The sequence below is a fragment of the Anastrepha ludens genome, chromosome 2 (assembly GCF_028408465.1).
Source record: "Anastrepha ludens isolate Willacy chromosome 2, idAnaLude1.1, whole genome shotgun sequence".
Taxonomy (NCBI): Eukaryota; Metazoa; Arthropoda; class Insecta; order Diptera; family Tephritidae; genus Anastrepha; species Anastrepha ludens.
The window spans coordinates 74,251,158-74,269,946 of record NC_071498.1 but is presented as its reverse complement, the minus strand read 5'-3'; the positions used below and the strand labels follow the sequence as shown (position 1 = coordinate 74,269,946).

General features: G+C 42.3%; 1 protein-coding gene across 7 annotated transcripts; it reads right to left on the bottom strand.

Moving 5' to 3' along the window:
* Positions 1-829: 829 nt before the first annotated feature.
* LOC128871853 (ras-related protein Rab-11A) lies at positions 830-17,822 on the bottom strand. Of its 7 annotated transcripts, none has more exons than XM_054113974.1 (5): positions 17,714-17,822; positions 17,053-17,274; positions 3,040-3,161; positions 2,434-2,782; positions 830-2,363 (listed from the first exon to the last, which is right to left on the bottom strand). In XM_054113974.1, the coding sequence occupies exons 2-5, from the start codon at positions 17,090-17,092 to the stop codon at positions 2,233-2,235; spliced, it is 642 nt and encodes a 213-aa protein (XP_053969949.1). In that variant the 5' UTR covers positions 17,093-17,274; positions 17,714-17,822; the 3' UTR covers positions 830-2,232. The 7 variants fall into 7 exon arrangements, with proteins under 7 accessions (XP_053969949.1, XP_053969951.1, XP_053969947.1 ...); XM_054113976.1 differs by having other exon boundaries at positions 17,053-17,277; positions 17,714-17,809; XM_054113972.1 differs by having other exon boundaries at positions 17,053-17,354; positions 17,714-17,773.
* Between the last annotated feature and the right edge of the window lie 967 nt (positions 17,823-18,789).

Sequence of the window (18,789 nt, the reverse complement as noted above, 5' to 3'; positions counted from 1 at the left end):
CTTCTATTACTGTTAACAAACAACGAAACATCCCAAGAACAACTAAAGCTGCCATTGGCTCAAGTGTTCAACAAAATCGCAAGAAGTTTAACATTATTGTGAACTAACCTTTGAGATCTCAATGCCATCGTTCACACAACCGTTGGTTTTACGTTACCGGAACGACCCGAATTTATATCCGTAGGCAGGAAATTCAAACAGACGAGCACGTGCTGACATAGTACCCAGCACTGATTCCTAAGCAGGACGTAAACGTATATTACTAGAAGAATAAATAAAACACAATGAATAGGGCAAATACTAAAATTTATTGAGGAAGTTGAGCTCAGAGAAACACTCTGCATCCCTGAAGGGGCACAATAGATTTTTCAGGTCATCTTACGAATTCAGCTTGGTAGTAAATATGGTAACAGAAAATAGGGCAGAAATTGTGCCCTACTGATACTTTTTCTTTGAGAAGCAGGAAAAGTCGTTAAGAAATACAAAATTTTAAGAGTAGAACAAGTTTTTTAATTTATATACATATGTAGGTAAATATATATATATTTTTTAACAAAAAAGGTGTTTTAGAAGATAAACGTTTTGAGGACCATCCAAACTCTATGCTGACATCCCGAAAGGCATTCTGGCTGACAAACGAAGCCAATTTTTACGTCGAATAAAAAATCGGATTTGCTTTTGTAATTTTTAAGAATTTTTTTAATTTTAAGCTCACCTTGTACATTTACTGCACAAATAAAAAGTTGTAAATTGGTGATTAATAAAAGCAAAAGCCTTTGTGAAAAAAAAATCAATGAACTAACTTTGAGAAAAGAAATCGTGTTACTCGTACATTTTTCTTGTTTTTATTTGATTTGTATTATATTTATTGAGATATACTTAACATAGGTAAATATAGCAAAACACAATGTAATTGCATTAATCAATCAATCGATTAATTATATTTCTTCTCATTAATATTATAATCATCAATAATTTACAACTGGCTGTTGTTAGATGTCTTCTCGCTTTCCTTTGCTTAATTCATATACGTTTTACGATTTGCTACGCATTTTCATTTTTTTCCCATTAGCTTCGCTACAAACTTCCTATTGCTTTGCACACCAGATCAATAAATTCCCATGCTATGATGAATTCTCTAGTCATACGCTGAGTGCCGATTATTTAAATAGTTTTTCATTCCATATATACTGAACTACAACTGCCAGTCCTCTACTTACTCTTCAAGCCCATCCTTATGCATTACTCATGGCGTGTATTGGTCTTCGAACGATTTTTGATTACTTCATAATTTATAATTTTATATAAAACATCATTTATTTTAAATTTGATTGTTGTTTTATAATTAAAAAAGCAGAATATTCAATTGTTCGCGTTTTTCTCTTGCGTATGTTGCCCTTACTTATAATTAATATTTAAATTAACTTAGTTTTTTTTTTTTGCTTTTGCGTTTGTTTTGTTGCTTTTAATTTGTTTTCACTAAAGCATTTACTTTTTTTTTTTTAATAAATCAAGATGGAATAGTTTTCTTAATTACCTCAGCATCTAATCTTGGTCGCTTTTCCTTTAAGTCAAATGTAAAAAATGTTTATAAAAAAAAGTGTATTTCAATTTATCGAACAGATTCATAAAGCTCAATTGAGAAGAAATATTTAAAAACGCTCTAGTTTGAACTTAACGACTATACGAGCAGAAGAAATCATTGGAGAGGCGGTGGTCATGATAATGGCTGGGCGATTGGAAACAGGCAAAGTGTACAAATAAAGCTCTCACCAATACAATACTCATTTATGTTTCTTTTTGGCAGCGGTTTTAAGGTATATTTTGTGGGATTTTTTAGGGGGACTACGCCTTCTTAAGGAAATACGAAAACGGGAAAAATTATTCTTGTAGATAGCGTTGAGAAGATATCAGTTTTCATTTCATTAGAGAGTTTTGAAATCATAATTACATATGAATGTTATTAATCTTCCTTCTAAAAAATTTTCAATGCAGTTATATTTTTTTTCTGTTTCAATTGTTTTCTTGCCATTTACTATAATATTAATAATCGTTTAAGCTGCTTTTTATCTATTTAATTGTTTCTGCTTTTTTTGTTGCCATGGTTTTGTAGTTTGGAATTGATTTTGATTTGTTTGGGGAATCGTGATCGTAGTTTATTGAAGTATTGTTGGTTGTTGTTATTTATGCATAGATGACGTTTAAAAGTAATGCAGGACGTGCATAAGGCGGTCACTGACAGCACTGCTTACGAACATCAGCCGTAACAGTCGGCTTTACATCGATGGGCTCCACATTTGGACGAATAACATCACCTTCGGGTGGGTCTCTGATTTGCTTCTGTGATACGATTCGATAAATTTCTGTAAATATCAAATTAAGGTCGTTCTGAAGAGTCCACTTTTTCGCCCTTTTGATAAATTTTAATTTTACCTGTGAGTATATTTTGGAATGCAGTCTCGACGTTCGTCGAATCCAGTGCAGACGTTTCAATGAAACTTAGCCCATTGCGTTCTGCAAAGAGTTTCGCTTCATCCGTGGGCACAGAACGCAAATGCCGCAAATCGGACTTATTGCCAACAAGCATAATAACAATATTCTGATCGGCATGATCACGCAACTCTCGCAACCACCGCTCCACATTCTCGTACGTCAAATGTTTGGCAATGTCATAGACGAGCAGTGCCCCAACAGCTCCGCGATAGTATGCAGACGTAATGGCTCGATATCGCTCTTGACCGGCTGTATCCCATATCTGCGCTTTAATCGTTTTGCCATCCACCTAAATGAAACAGAGAAAGTAAGCGCAATGAAAACAAAAAAACAAGTTACAGGTAGCCATCAAATTAGCTGACGATTCAACAAATGTGAGTAGATAAACGTTCAAATTAATAGTTAGGCAAGGAAAAAATAAAATAAAAAACGTAGAATTTGTCTTTTTAGATAACAAAAAATTATTAACCCAACAAGTTATTTTTTGGTTAGACAATATTAAAGCACTCCTTTAAAACAAATGTTTAATAAAGAAATCTGACTTGCCTCTATGCTGCGTGTTGCAAATTCAACTCCAATTGTCGACTTCGACTCCAAATTGAATTCATTGCGCGTGAAGCGGGAAAGTAGATTACTTTTGCCGACACCGGAATCACCAATAAGCACAACTGCAAAAGTTAAAACAAGAGTTTAGGATGATAAAAAAGATATACATACTTATACAGTCTGTCTGATAGAAGCGCGAACGACAAAATTCAAACTGAGTGTTCGCAATTTGTTAATTTTATGAGAAATTTAGAAAGCGTACGCTGTTTTTACAATATGAGGTCTGCGTAAAAAAATCGATTTGAAGCAATGTTATACGGTTACGTGCATCTACTTCAAAATATTTGAAGAATTAGAAGACTTTCATACTTAGTCCTGTCATAAGTTCTGTTTCATATTAAATCGGTCATAGATTTGAAATTATAATACTTTTTTAATGAAGTTAGTTCCATTTAATCATGTAAAAATTAAAAAAATTCTGTGAGATCTTCCAGAGGTCATGTTCTTAAGTTCTGACCGAAATTGATTTAGATCTGAACTTCCAGACGGCCAAACTTCTGCGGCTATGAACTCAGGAATATTGTTTTTTAGCCACTGATGGGTGGTTTTTACCTTATGGGTTGGAGCGGAAAATTGCTGGAAGATCCACAGGGAACTGGGAAGGTAACGAAAGAGCACAAGATCTCGAATCAGGGTGCAGTTGTCTCAAAACCTACCAAGCGATTTAGTGAGGTGGCACGGGACGATCTTCAAATGGCATTGGTAGTTGAAAACTCCAACCGCGGAAAACCAGTGCTTAACAAGTGGTGAGAGATTGAGCCACGGTTGTCTCGAATAGTCGTTGACCATATCATGACGAACCCGGAGGATCAAACACCAGGATTCGACTCGGTAGAGGTAGTTCGCGGGTACCGTGTCATCAAATGCGATGACTAATTCTCGATGTACTTCCTAACAAACGCTATTGGTAGAATCCAGAACAGCTGGGAGGGATTGAAACTCAAGCTAATCCCGGCTTACGAAATTCCACGAAGGCCGAGGGCTTGCATCTGGATACGAAACATGGAGTTTGATACCAATCAACTGATCCCCTACCTTCAGTGGAAACCAAACTTCGGTTCGGCATTCGGAAAGCCCAACTCAGGATATTCCGTTCTGCAAATCCATAAGAGGAGCAAGATGAGGTCGATGGTGTCTATGAACAGCTGACTGGCATGCAGCTAGAGGACACCGAGTCCGAAAAAGAAAACTGATAAACATGGGTTTAAAGGTTGTCCAAATTAATCTGCAGCACTTACAGACTGCAACGGACAACCGCAACCCAACCGTTTTCGTGGCGGAGGAGGACATGACCATCGCCTTAATTCAGGAACCCTGGGTGCGGAGCACCGAGGTGAAGGGATTTACTGGAGAAAACTACAGTATCTATTATAAACGGATTCAAAGTAATCCCATTTAAATACATTTTTAATCCCATTATATAGTTCACAGGATGTGACAGCTGTTGAGGTGGCAGCCATTGACGGAGTCAGAATTATACGCGCCTCAATATACATGGCACATGATATACCAGCACCGCCTGAGGAGAGCCGCAGACTTGTGCATGAAGATATAACCAAAATCTTGCTTCTCAGATGCGGCGCCAATGCGAGGCACGCCTTATGGGGAAGCTCCAAAACAAACGACCGAAGTCAGTCTCTTTATGTTTTCATAATTAATACTAACTTGTCGGTATGTCACATGGGTAACACTCCCACTTTCACCTTTCCTAGTACGAAGTACCTTATGGGATTTGAGGGAGTGATTGATGTTACTCTATTGTCTGAAAACAGCTCAGTAAGGTTAGACAATTAGAGGGTCTACAATAAAATGTTTTTTTCGGATCCTAGCTGGATATTCTATGATCCAGACCTTAATGCTGACCTAATCGTACCGAAATCCATTGAGAACCAATCGGAAGAGGTTTAAAAATGTAGTTAAAATAGGATAGGATGGATTCCGATCGACCAAATCACTCTCACGGGTTACAGCATTGGAGAAGACATTTAGTAGGGCCTACAAAACGTCATGTCCTCTGAAATACAGCAAAAAAAAAACACACACTAAGAGAAAATTCTAGGTCAACATTTAACCTCAGTTACTGTTACAGGATATATCAACATAACCAAGAAGGTCCATAGGGGCATTCCCCACGGGGAGTACTATCTCCACTTCTTTGGTTATGTGTAATTAGAAAATTCTTAATAAAACTGAGGTGGGGTAACAGTGGTGGCGTACGCTGATTATGTGGTGCTAATGGCGTCAGGACTGTCTCCCAATTCGATCAGTGGGATCATCCAAAGGGCGTTAAGCGAGCTTAACTTAAGTTTAAACCATATATAAGGTACAAAATTTTACCCTACCAAATATTAACGGACAAACTTTTTCACTCTCACGCAGTGCAAAGCACTTAGGGGTAATTCTGGACTCCAAACTTAGATGGAAATTAAACGTAGAAGAACGGGTAAGTAAAGCAAAAATTGCTTTATATGCTTGTAAACCTATGCTTAGAAGAAGATGGTGTCTTCAACCTAAGCATACATTATGGTATCGTAATGTTCGGAAGTTTGATGGAAAACTCTAGAGAGGGATTACAATAACAAATTACTCGGCGGAATACAAAGATCAGCTTGTGCAATAACAGTCAGTGCAATCAGATCATGTCCTAGGGAGACTCTCAATGCACTGGCAAACGTTATTCCAACAGACAGACCTACATATTAAGAAGACGGCAACCATGAGTGCATTTAGGTTAAATGAAGCGGGTCGCTGGAAAGAAAACACGTATGGTCATGTAAGTCTATTACTGTGACAAACACAGTTAACCTCGGAGAGGACCGACCACAACGTCCCGACAGTAACATTTAATAGAAATTTTCCCACTCTCTTTCCATCTAAGGAGGAATGAAATAAAGGACTCTCACTAAACAACTTCGGCACTAAAGTCTATACACATGGCAATACACATGGCAATACAATGGATTGTATCGCTCGTTTGCGCCCACGCCTTGGCGGAAGAAAAGGACGATGCGACCAAAGATCCCTTCTATAAGCGCCTGGAACGTTCCTATGAGCGCTGCCCCCGCCACGACATAAAAAACGTGCTTGGCGACTTCAACGTCAGGGTGGGCAAGGAAGGAATTTTTGGTCCCACAGTCGGAAAAATCAGCCTGCACAACGAAACATGCGGTAATGGACAGAGGCTGACCGACTCCGGCTGGGCCCGAAACATGGTAATCTGCAACACCAGATTCCAGCATACGAAAATTCACCAAGCAACGTGACTGTCTCCTGATCGGAAAACGCGAAACCAGATCGATCATGTTGTGATTGATGAAGGACACGCTTCTAGTGTTTTAAATGTAGTCAAACTACAAGGTCAGGCGAGCTGCTACAATTGCCCACTGCCCTGATGGGGGCTTCGTTGTTGTTGTTGTTGTAGCAGAATCAGGGCGAAGATCAGTGTGTAGTGTAATGGCCGGTCGTATTCGTCTAGCTCATCAAACGGTAGGCCCAGGAAACTAGCTGTTTCGACGGGTTGGGTCCAGAGGGAGAGAGGTGTTAGATGAGTGGGTTTGATAAGGCATGTGAAAAGGTGGTTAGTGTCGTGCGGGGTGCCTTCACATGCCGGACATATGTTTAGTATGTCGGGGTCGATTCTGAATAAGTAGGAGTTTAACCTGCTACAGTATCCAGAACGTAATTGTGCCAAGGTTACGCCGGACTCTCGGGGAAGCTGGAGCTCTTCATCTGCAATAGGTGGTGGTTGGACTCCGATAACGGCATTCGGGCTGTTTTGTCCTGGATCTCGTCCACGTAATTGAGGAAGTGCCTCCTGATGTGCCTGGGAGGTGGCTCAGGCTCAAGCAGGTGTCTGCATGGGTGAGGCCTACGGTGATTTGCTGAGCAGTTTATTATGCTCCTTTACAGGAAGCATGTGAGCCTCGTCATGCAGGTGTTGTATTGGGGACATTAGGAGACATCCTGTCGCGGTCCTAATAGCAGTATTTTGGCAGGTCTGGAGCTTCGTCCACTGCGTATCACTGGTTCCGGGCGACCAGACAGGCGCAGCATAGTTAAGAACCGGTCGGCTTATTGCTTTGAAAGTCGAGAGCAACATTTCTCTGTCTTTGCCCCAAGTGCTGCCGTCAAGCGACTTGAGGACCTTGTTCCGATTCTGTACTCTCGTTGCAATAGCGGTTGTGTGCACGGAGAAGGAGAGCAAGCTGTCAAAGGTGACTCCCAATATTCTGGGGTTATTTACCGTCGGTATTGGGGTATCATCGACGTGTACCTGAAGTTGCAGCTTGAACTCCTTTGTCCAGATGGTAAAAAGGGTCGCCGTGGATTTAGTGGGACAAAGTTTTAGGTTTCTCGCAGTGAAGAAGCGAGAAAGGCGGGCGAGGTAGTCATTTACTTTGGTGCATAGGCCATTAATGTCATTGCCCGACGCCATTATCGTGCAGTCGTCGGCGTATGAGACCAGTGAGACTCCCTCTGGTGGCTGGGGGAGCTTCGAAATGTAGAAATTAAAAAGCAAGGGTGAAAGGACACCACCCTGTGGTACTCCTTGCTTTATTTTTCTCTGTTTTGAAGTTCGGTCTCGAAATATCATCTAGTAGCGTGGTGTGGCTGACTGTATCGAAAGCCTTTTGTAGATCCAACGCTACTAGGACAGTCCTCTCGCACGGGCGGTTTTGGTTTAGTCCGCGGTTTACCTGGCTGTTTATGACGGTGAGTGCCGTGGTGGTGCTGTGCACTCTTCGGAAACCATGCTGGTGTGAGGCTGGAGTCAAGTGTTCTGTGAGGAGTGGGAGTAGAAGGGCTTCAAGAGTCTTCACTACTGGGGAAAGGAGAGTTATCCGACGATAGGACTCCCCTTAGTTGGCGGGTTTCCCAGGCTTCAGTAGTGGGACCACTCTCCCTAATTTCCACTTATCAGGAATGATGAGAGTGGCCATAGACAGGTTGAAGACCTTGGTGAGGAATTCTACTCCCAGTGGACCCAGCTTTTTCAGCATCAGCATGTTTAATCCATCAGGGCCAATGGCTTTAGATGGTTTCATATGTTTGATGGCCCCCTGAACCTCGTGGCTGGAGCAAGCAAGCGGGGCACTGTTGTATGGCACTTTGTGCAACCGTCTGGTGGCACAACGTTTGGATCTGTCGACCGGAGGATGCAGTATAAATTGCCGGCTAAAGTAGCTCTCGCATCTCTTCGGATCCGACGAAGTACGACCGTTGAAGGTTCTATCCACCTTGTCGTTGTGCTTCGTCGGGTTCGACAGGGACCTTACGGTGGACCAGAGCTTGCTCACACCAGAGGTGAAGTTACAGGACTTCAGGTACTCTACCCATTTGTTCGGCTTGTGTTGGGTTACCAGTTGGCGTATCTCCGAATTGAGGTCCTTTATTCGAGGATCCCCGGGATCGGTCTGGCGTAGGCGGTCACGCTCGTTCGCCAGAACAGCTGCTTCAGCTGGGAAATTGGGAGGTAAGTCCCGGATCCGTCCAGCGGGTATGAAGCGAACCGCGGCGGCTGTGATCGCCTTGCGGAATGCGCGTTCGCCTGCGCGCACATCGGTGGGAATGGGTAGGGATGCGAAAATGTCCTCAGTAAATTCCGTGAATCTGGCCCAATCAGCTTTGTTAGAGTTGATGTATGACCGGTGATCCGCGGAAACAAAGTCGGCAGGTTTCTCGATCGATATGATAATGGGCAAGTGGTCTGATGCAAGCGATAGCATAGGTCGCCAGGTTTTGCTATTTATCAGACCTGCGCTAGCAATTGTTATGACAGGCGAGCTGCTGCATTTGCCCACTAGCCTGGTGGGGCGTCGTCGTTTACAGTGCTGAATGTCGAATCGCCTATCTGCTCTGCCAATAGCTGTCCCCTACGATCATTTGGCAAGCTTAAATGCCAAAGATCGTGATGCGCGTTAAAGTCACCTACTTCTTCTTCTTAATTGGCACTATAACCGCTTACGCGATTTTGGCCGAGTTTAACAAAGCGCGCCAGTCGTTTCTTTCTCGTGCTAACCGGAGCCAGTTGGACGCACCAAGTGAAGCCAAGTCCTTCTCCACCTGATCTTTCCAACGCAGAGGAGGCCTTCCTCTTCCTCTGCTACCACCAGCTGGTACCGCATCGAATACTTTCAAAGCCGAATACTTACAGCTCATCGTTCCATCGTCTGCGATATTCGTCGTTGCCAACGTGCAAAGGTCCAAAAATCTTACGCAGAATCTTTCTCTCAAACACTCCAAGCGTCGCTTCATCCGGATATTGTCGTCGTCCACGTTTCTGCGCCATACGTTAGGACAGGCATGATGAGAGTCTTGTATGGTAGAGTGTTAGTTTTGTTCGTCGAGAGAGGACTTTACTGCTCAGTTGCCTACTTAGTCCAAAGTAGCACTTGTTGGCAAGAGAGATTCTACGTTGGATTTCAAGGCTGACATTGTTATCGGTGTTAATGCTGGTTCCTAAATAGACGAAGTCTTTTACAACCTCGAAATTATAACAGTCTACAGTGACGTGGGTTCCGATACGCGAGTGCGCCGACTGTTTGTTTGAAGACAGGAGGTATTTCGTTTTGTCCTCGTTCACCACCAGACCCATTCGCTTTGCCTCTTTATCCAGTTTGGAGAAGGCAGAACTAACAGCGCGGTTGTTAAGGCCGATGATGTCAATATCATCGGCATACGCCAACAATTGTACGCTCTTATAAAATATTGTGCCTGAGCGATTAAGTTCTGCAGCTCGTACGATGCTCTCCAACATCAGGTTAAAGAAGTCACACGACAGCGAGTCACCCTGTCTGAAACCTCGTTTGGTATCAAACGGCTCGGAGGGTCCTTCCCAATTCTGACGGCGCTGCTGGTGTTGAGCAACGTCATCTTACATAGCCGTATTAGTTTTGCGGGGATACCAAATTCAGACATCGCGGCATACAGGTAACTCCTTTCCGTATTGTCGAATGCTGCTTTGAAGTCGACGAAAAGATGGTGTGTGTCGATTCTCCTTTCATGGGTCTTTTCCAAGATTTGGCGTATTGTGAATATTTGGTCGATGGTAGACTTTCCAGGTCTGAGGCCACACTGATAAGGTCCAATCAGTTGGTTGACGGTGGGCTTCAGCCTTTCACACGTTTGAATAGCTCAGCCGGCAGTCCGTCGGCGCCCGCGGCTTTGTTGTTCTTTAGCCGTGATATTGCTATTCTCACCTCGTCATGGTCGGGTAACGGAACGCCAATTCCGTCGTCAACGATTGGGGTATCGGGATCTTCACTTTCTCGGTGACATGCGCAGCTGTCACTGTTTAATAGGTTCGAGAAGTGTTCCCTCCATAATTTAAGATTGCTCTGTACGTCAGTCACCAGTTCGCCGTCTTTGTTCTTACAGGAAAACGCCCCGGTCTTGAAACCTTCTGTAAGCCGCCGAACTTTCTGGTAGAATTTTCGGGCGTTGTTCCTGTTGGCCAGCATCTCAAGCTCTTCCCACTCACGTATTTCGGCCTCTCGTTTCTTTTGTCGGATAATACGTCTCTCTTCCTTTTTCAGCTCTCTGTAGCGATCCCACATGGCTCGCGTTGCGCCCGATCGCAGCGTGGCTCTATAGGCGGCATCCTTTCTTTCTGTGGCAACATGACATTCCTCGTCGTACCAATTGTTTTTTCGGGCTCGCCGGAATCCGATTTCTTCTTCGGCGGCGGTACGTAGAGAACGAGAAATGTTGCTCCATTGCTCATGCATTCCGGTTTGTTGGGCAGTACTCTCTGAGAGCAGGAGTGAGAGTCGAGTGGCGTATCTTCTAGCTGTCTGTTGTGATTGCAGCTTTTCGATGTCGAACATTCTTTGCGTAGGTAGATGCACGTTTTTTGCTGCACAGAGGCGTGTGCGCAGTTTGGCTGCAACAAGGTAGTGATCCGAGTCGATGTTGGGTCCTCGGATCGTACGTACATTTAATACACTAGAAGCGTGTCTTCCATCTATCACAACATGATCGATCTGGTTTCGTGTTTTTCGATCAGGAGAGAGCCAAGTGGCTTGGTGAATCTTCTTATGCTGGAATCTGGTGCTGCAGGCTACCATGTTTCGGGCCCCGGCGAAGTCGATCAGCTTCTGTCCGTTACCGGATGTTTCGTTGTGCAGGCTGAATTTTCCGACTGTGGGACCAAAAATTCCCTCTTTGCCCACCCTGGCGTTGAAGTCGCCAAGCACGATTTTTATGTCGTGGCGGGGGCAGCGCTCATAGGAACGTTCCAGGCGCTCATAGAAGGAATCTTTGGTCGCATCGTCCTTCTCTTCCATCGGGGCGTGGGCGCAAATTAGCGATATGTTGAAAAAACGGGCTTTGATGCGGATTGTTGCGAGACGCTCGTCCACCGGAGTGAACGACAGTACTTGGCGACGAAGTCTCTCTCCCACAACAAATCCGACACCGAATTTGCGCTCCTTTACATGGCAGCTGTAGTAGACGTCGCAAGGTCCTATGGTTTTCTTTCCTTGCCCCGTCCATCGCATCTCTTGGATGGCAGTGATGTCAGCCTTTACTCTCACGAGGACATCAACCAGCCGGGCAGAGGCACCTTCCCCATTAAGGGACCGGACATTCCAGGTGCATGCCCTCAAATCATAATCCTTAGTTCGTTTGCAGGGGTCGTCGTCAGTATAGGGAGGTCTCATCCGAGGCTTTTTTAAATTTTTCATTGGGGGCGATTTTTAAGTGGCGGGTCCCAAACCCAACACACAACCAGCTATCCTGGAATGTTTCGCCTACACCAATCGGTTTTCTCCCCTGATGAGCGCACCAATATCAGAGAGATATCCTGCCGGGCAGCAGGTGACAGGGGGTATGTATATGTTAAATATATTATTTCGAGCTCGGAATCGCCTGACCGGACAGCTATGCCTTGACATTCTAAGGTGCTGTCCCTGCGGTTGAAACCTTCATCGATGAGACGATACTGCACTGTGTGGTGGACTATGAACGCTAGGCCACCACCGTTGTCTCGCTCGCGGTCCTTTCTATGCACATTGTAGCCGTCCCTGGTAATCATGGGGGAGCTAGCGTGCAGTTTTGTCTCCTGGACCGCAGCTATCTTGATACTATACCGGCGCATGAAGTCGACTATTTCGTCAATCTTGCTTGTGAGTCCGTTGCAGTTCAGTTACAATAGCTTGAAACTTCGCGGGAGTATGGTCGTAACTCGGGGGGTGAGGGATGCGTGATGTTGTCAGCGTTGGTCCTGCTGTGCGTTCCGCAAAATTGGTTGTGGCCTGATGTTGACTGGTGGCCGCGCCACTGGGAGCGGTTGCGGGTGCAGAATTCTGCAGCAGGGGGCAACGTAGTCGCGTGTCCACTCACGGGTGGTGTGCAGGCCGGAGTACCTCCGAAAATGGCACCAGCCATTGCAAGAATTGCATTGGACAGTTGTCAAGTTCCGAGGAACTACGGTCTGACACACGGAGCAGACTGTGCGGAGGACCACGAGCTGCTGGTTTGTCCCCGCACTGGGGTAGGAGCAGAAGGGTTGTGGGTCAGAGAGGGAGTTGTGTTGCTCGTGGGGGGCTCCTTACCGTTGAGGTGTTGTTGGTGGCGGCAGTGTGACGTGCCGGCACTGAGGGCAGTGTCGCCGTTGAGGCAGAGGCCGCCTGTGAGCGGGAGCAGTACGTGGCCACATACCTTGTGGACCACTCCCTGTTTGTCTTAAGGCATGAGCAGGCAAATGCAGCAGTAAAATACTTCTGGTCCGGGGTTGGGTTCGACGCCAGCCCGGAAGAGAAGTATTTGGAGCAAACTTGCTGCAATGAGTTGCTCCTGTAACGAAAGATTGGGGGTGAGATACGGTACAGTAGACAGGGCTAGTTTACTGGGGCGGCAGCCCTTGGTCGGGAAAAACCCGAGTCATTCCGGTAACTTAGAACCGGCTGCCATTTAGCATGGGGGCTTCGTTGTTCACAGTGCTGAATGTCGAATCGTCTATTTGCTCTGCCAATTGCTGTCCCCTACGATCATTTGACAGGCTTGAATGGCAAAGATCGTGAGGCGCATTAAAGTCACCTACAACCAATCGGTTTTCACCTCTGATGAGAGCACCTATATCAGGGTGATATCCTACCGGGCAGCAGTGACAGGGGGTGGGTATATAAATGTTAAAAATTTCGACCTCGGAATCGCCTGACCGGACAGCTATGCCTTGACATTCTAAGGTGCTGTCCCTGCGGTCGATCCCTTCATCAATGAGACGATACTGCACTGTGTGGTGAACTATAAACGCTAGGCCACCACCATTGTCTCTCTCGCGATCATGTCTGTGCACGTTATAGCCATCCCTGGTGATCAGAGAGGACCTAGCGTGTAGCTTGGTTTCCTGGACCACAGCTATCTTGATACTGTGCCGACTCATGAAGTCAACTATCTCGTCGACCTTGCTCGAGAGTCCGTTACAGTTAAATTGAAGAAGCTTAAAACTTCAGGGTGAAGTCGTTGTAACTCGGGGGGTGAGGGACGCATGGGGTTGTCTACGTTGGGCCTGCTGTGCAATCCGCTGTTGTTGTTGCGTCCTGATGATGTTGGGCGGCCGCGCCACGAGGGCGGTTGCGGGTGCAGGGCTCTACAGCAGAGGGCAACGTAGTCAGTTGTCCACTCACGGGTGGTGCGCAGGCCGGAACATCTCCGAAAATGGCACCAGCCATTGCAAGAATTACACTTGACTGATGCCAGGTTCCGAGATATTACGGCCTGACACACGGAACAGACTGTGCGGGGGACCAAGAGCTGCTGGTTCGTCCCCGCACTGGGGTTGGAGCAGGAGGGAAGGGGATGGGTTAAGTCAGGAGAGTGGTGTTGCTCCAATAGGCTCCTTACCGTAGAGGTACTAGTTGTGGTGGCGGTTGGTAGTGCCGGCCTATCAGGGGGGGTAGTAGCCGTGGAGGCATTAGGCGCCTGCTGGCGGGAGCAACACGAGGCCACATACCGTGTGGTCCACTCCCTATGTATTTTAAGGCCTGAAAAGTTCTTAAGATGGCTCCACCCGTTGCACTTGTTGCACCTAACCGAGGTGGAGTTCGGGTGAAGCCGTTTATGGCAGACGCAGCAAAAGAATACTTCTGACCCAGGGTTGGATTCAACTCCACCCCTGATGAGAAGTATTTGGAGCAAAGTTGCTGCGAAGAGTTGCTCCTGTGACGTAAGGGGTGGGGTGATATACTGTTCACTAGACAGGGCTAGTTTACTGGGGCGGCAGCCCTTGGTCGGGAAAAACCCGAGTCATTCCCGTAACGTAGAACTGGCTACCATGGGAATAAAAATAACAAATCTCGCCAAGTGCCTTTGTCATTGTTTGGTTTTTATGAAAATCTTGTTGCAATCAGCAACTATGTACCAAACAAGAATAGTGGTTAATTTACTTTCTACCGTCCATTATAGCAAAGATTGTGAAGGCGAAGCAAAATAATCATAGTCCATTATTTTTATAATGCACACAAAGCTGGCGTCGATTGCATGGATCAAATGGTCACACATCTCATATCAAAAGGGTAAGAAGTCGATGGACCTTTGCTTTCTTCTGCAACATGTTGGCATTGGCAACAAACACATTGGACCTTGCAAATATCGAAAATCGTATGAACAATCCAGCCGTTATTTCTCAATGCACTTCTTGTAGGGCTATGGAATTATTTTTCAACAAATCAATAGCTATGCCTGGGAATATTGTAGTCAACCGGCCAACCAGAGCCGATACACCCATAATGAAGAGAGAAAAGCTGGAGAAAAATTTAGTATAATGTATCCTGGTTTGAAAAAAAAGGTTTAAGGGGGGATAGAGGGGTGTATACCCATCTTAAAACTGAAAACCGCACCCTCCGGAGGCTTATAGTTTTTGAGTAATTTAATGTTAAAGTTGTGTAACTAAGTGAAAAGTTGGTGTCGACATACACCTGAAATAAAAAGGAAGTTCGTATGCAGAGATGTTCAGTGGGATTGATTGTAAATCTGCAGTATTTTTGCAGTAATTTAAAATTGAGAAACATTTTTGAAAATATAAACATACAACAAAACCGTTGCAGGAAGAAATTTGAAATAAAAGCAGTACGATTGTCTGTATTATGTTATGCTCGTATTTAATTCATCAAAGCTTAAAAACAATGATCTTAAAGGTATCACAAAAAATAATAAAGAAATTAAAAATCAAAAATTACGGTTTATAATTATATTGTATTGCTACGATCAGTTTTACAAACGGGTGTTCCTGCTATTTATTAGCAGATTTTTTCCACAAAAATACGATTATCATGTCTACAAAACAATTGGGTGGTTGTAGTTGTCTTTATTAAAAAAATGTTTCCTTTCAAAAAAACTCTCATCAGTCCAACTCCAGCTACGCAATCCACAGTAGTTTTGCGTAGAACCCTTTTCCGCGTTAAAACCATTGAACCCAAAATTAAAACGTCATATGCCTTTGTGTAGTAAGGAGGCACAATAACCTCCATCCCCATCATTAACACTGAACTGAAATACTTCATTTGAAGATACTGCTACAACAACAACAACAACTTCATTTTTGTTCATATTTTTGTTTTCATTTGCAGACATCCGGCAGCACTATACTGTTGTCATTCCAATCTTCTTCTTATTCGCGTTTAAAATTGAAAAGTGATTATATGGATAAATGCATTTGCATTAATTTTAATGAAAATACTTCGAATACAAGTTTAAAAATCAGTAAAAACACGCGTGTAAGTGTATATTAGTAAATTCTAGTGAAGTGTAAAAAAATATATAGTGTAAGGGGCCAAACTGTTGTGAAGTTCCCGAGGGCATTTTGAAGGCAAATAATTACGAAACTATTATTTCGCGAATAATTGGGAGTTATAAAATTGTTCCTTAACACTTCCCTAACATCTCCACCAAGTTTCATTAATTAAGACATTATAATTTGACAAAAATTGTCCAATGTACCTACAGTATTTCGAATCCCAGCTCATATTTTAAATAAATATATAGATGTTAATGTACATATATTGGTATTGTAAATATATTATGGATATAAACCATACAATTTTTTAGGTTTATTCATTTATTATTCTATATTGTTTACTTTTAAGAAGTCTGGCAGCGCTACTGCCAAATAACCAAAATAGGAGAATCGTAGGTATTTTATAAACTTTGCTACCTCCTCTGCAAAAGATATATGTATATGTACTCGAAAAATTCAATCAGAACATAATATAATAATATGCAACGTGTCATGTAATCAAATGTCCGAGTGTGATAGCAAACCAAATGCGTACTCATACAAAAAATAAACGAGAACAAGAATGTGTTACGGCATGCAAAATCAATGGCTGATTAAAATTGGCTCGTATATTGTTTATCCATAGTTTTGAGTAGTAGAATTGACAATATTCACTGCTGACTACTGATGACCAACGATAGGGGGCGGTTTCGACAAAAAGATAATTTAAAAACAAGTACAAAGAGCTCCTTATATTTGAGAGTTGCTAATGACTCGCAGCGCACTATCAATATTTCAAACATGTACTAACATAATTAAATCTTTGAGAAATCGAGATGTTTTGTGCAACAGTGGAAGTCATAGTCACTCTTAATTGTATTTTGTTCGTCTGTACTATCATTCCGTCTTGAGCATTCTCTATGGCATCAATTACGCCGTCAACAATTTTGTATAGTACAGTATCTTTACATATATACGTAATTGTAATTTAACAAATACTTTGCCTTTTTACCTCTACACTATTGCCACTATTAGGCTGCCCAACATAACCAGCCACAAACTCGAAATATCACCAACCACACATAGGATACGTCATCGCATTTTATTGATGAATGACTATTACATTTTTGTTCCACTTTCATCGCTTTTTTCTACTTAATTTCCTTCGTTACTAATTCATACTTTTACGATTTCTTATGCTTTTCTTAGTTAATTTAAATAAATATAAAATTAATTACCTTTGAATAAATAATCGTATTCGTCCTCCCTTGTACCCATGTTCGGTTGTGAATTGTTTTTCAACTATAATTGGAGGTAATTTGCTGTGTAATTGGGTGACTGCGTCTATCCTTTTTGTTGATCCACTTCTTTTTTCTCAATACTCTTCGGTATTCTTGCAATTTCTTTATCGTGGTTTTTTAAGTCTCTTCTTCTGTATGTTTCACTACTCTTTCTCAAAGCTACTTTTTATAGTAGTAAAAAATCAACGATTATTCACCAAAATACGACGAAATGCACAAACACATATGACAGCAGCGAACTCAATGTGGTACAACGGTGGTCCAACGGATGGGTAACAGCGACGACAAAGACGACCGTAAACGCAGTGAAAGAAAAAAAAAAGAATATATTAAATTAGAAAAAGTGACGGGGCGGTGACTTTCTACTGATTTCGAGGTTGTCGCTTCTACTAATCATAAATTTTCCTTTGTTTAGTGTTCCTCCTGCCACATTTCAACGAAATTCACCCAAAACTTTGTAGAATTTTCTAAACTACACTTTAAAATACCGTTCCACTATAATTCCTACACTTCAGTTCTTTCATAAATATTATCTTGAATATATCAGGAGAATTAAAAGGTTTCGTTGTGCTCTTCTAGATTTTAAAAAATTAATCACCTTTTTACGCGATAACTACATCGACGACACACGAAAATATCTTCTTCTTCTCCTCCGAGATGCCGTTGTTCAATATTAAATATGGCGGGCGACGAATACGAAGATAACAAGTAGAAGAAAAATTAGCCTCTATTACAATACTGTATTCCGAACATCTCCATTTAATTTTTATTTTTATCGTTGCTGTTAATATTGATGCTTTTAAGCTGTTTTCTTTAAAAGAGGCTATACTTATTTAAATAGGCTTCATTAAGATAGCGAAAAGCATAATTTAAAGTAAAAGCTAAATTAAGAGAAAATACTAACGAATGTAAAAGCTTCTTTAGAGTTCTTACAAGCTTTATCTACCATAGATGAATTCATAGATGATTAGATGTGAAACTCTTTTTCTCGTGAGAGCGCTGAAAAATGTGCACTTTTTATAACATTTTCCAATATTGCCACACCGGTAGAAACATGAATTGGGTATTTTTGAACCAAAGGTCTGGAATTTTTATTTCCACACCACCATTGAGGTTAGTATTTAGTGTGCGGTTGCCCAATAGCCTTATATCACTCGTAAACACCTACATATACTAAAAATAAGCACAATCCGTATGAAATATGTACATAAATAAGCCAAAAATTTAAAAATTTATATGTAAATCAAATTATTTAAAAGTGATATACATAAGTAATTTAATAATAATAAAGTTATGAACCCGAAAAACATAAGTTATAATTAAAAACATGACTTATTGCGATTTTTTAATACAACAAAGAAAGTGGGTAACAAAAAAAAATTCTCTAACAAAGAACAGAATAAGTTAAAGCAGATTACCTTCAATCTTTGTAAAATATCTAAAACACAAATTCAGTTCCCTTACCTACGCTTTTCAACCATAGAATATTTACGTATATACAAATTTACATAAACCATCACACAGTTTTCAATAAAATTACATTATGTACATAAGACTAATTAAAAGTAGAAGTCGAAAAGGATATAACGAGCTTTGGATTCTACAAACTCACTTCAATTCAGATTATTACATTTCAATTGAATTAATTTTAAGACAAATAATTATAAACATTTC

Bases quoted from the DNA above. Each gene is read 5' to 3' on its own strand.
- LOC128871853 (XM_054113974.1), bottom strand. From the start codon at position 17,092: ATGGGTACAAGGGAGGACGAATACGATTATTTATTCAAAG. The intron at 2,783-3,039 runs GCAAGTCAGATT...TGTTTCATTTAG, and splicing joins TTGCAACACGCAGCATAGAG to GTGGATGGCAAAACGATTAA. The intron at 2,364-2,433 runs GTAAAATTAAAA...TGATATTTACAG, and splicing joins ATTCCAAAATATACTCACAG to AAATTTATCGAATCGTATCA.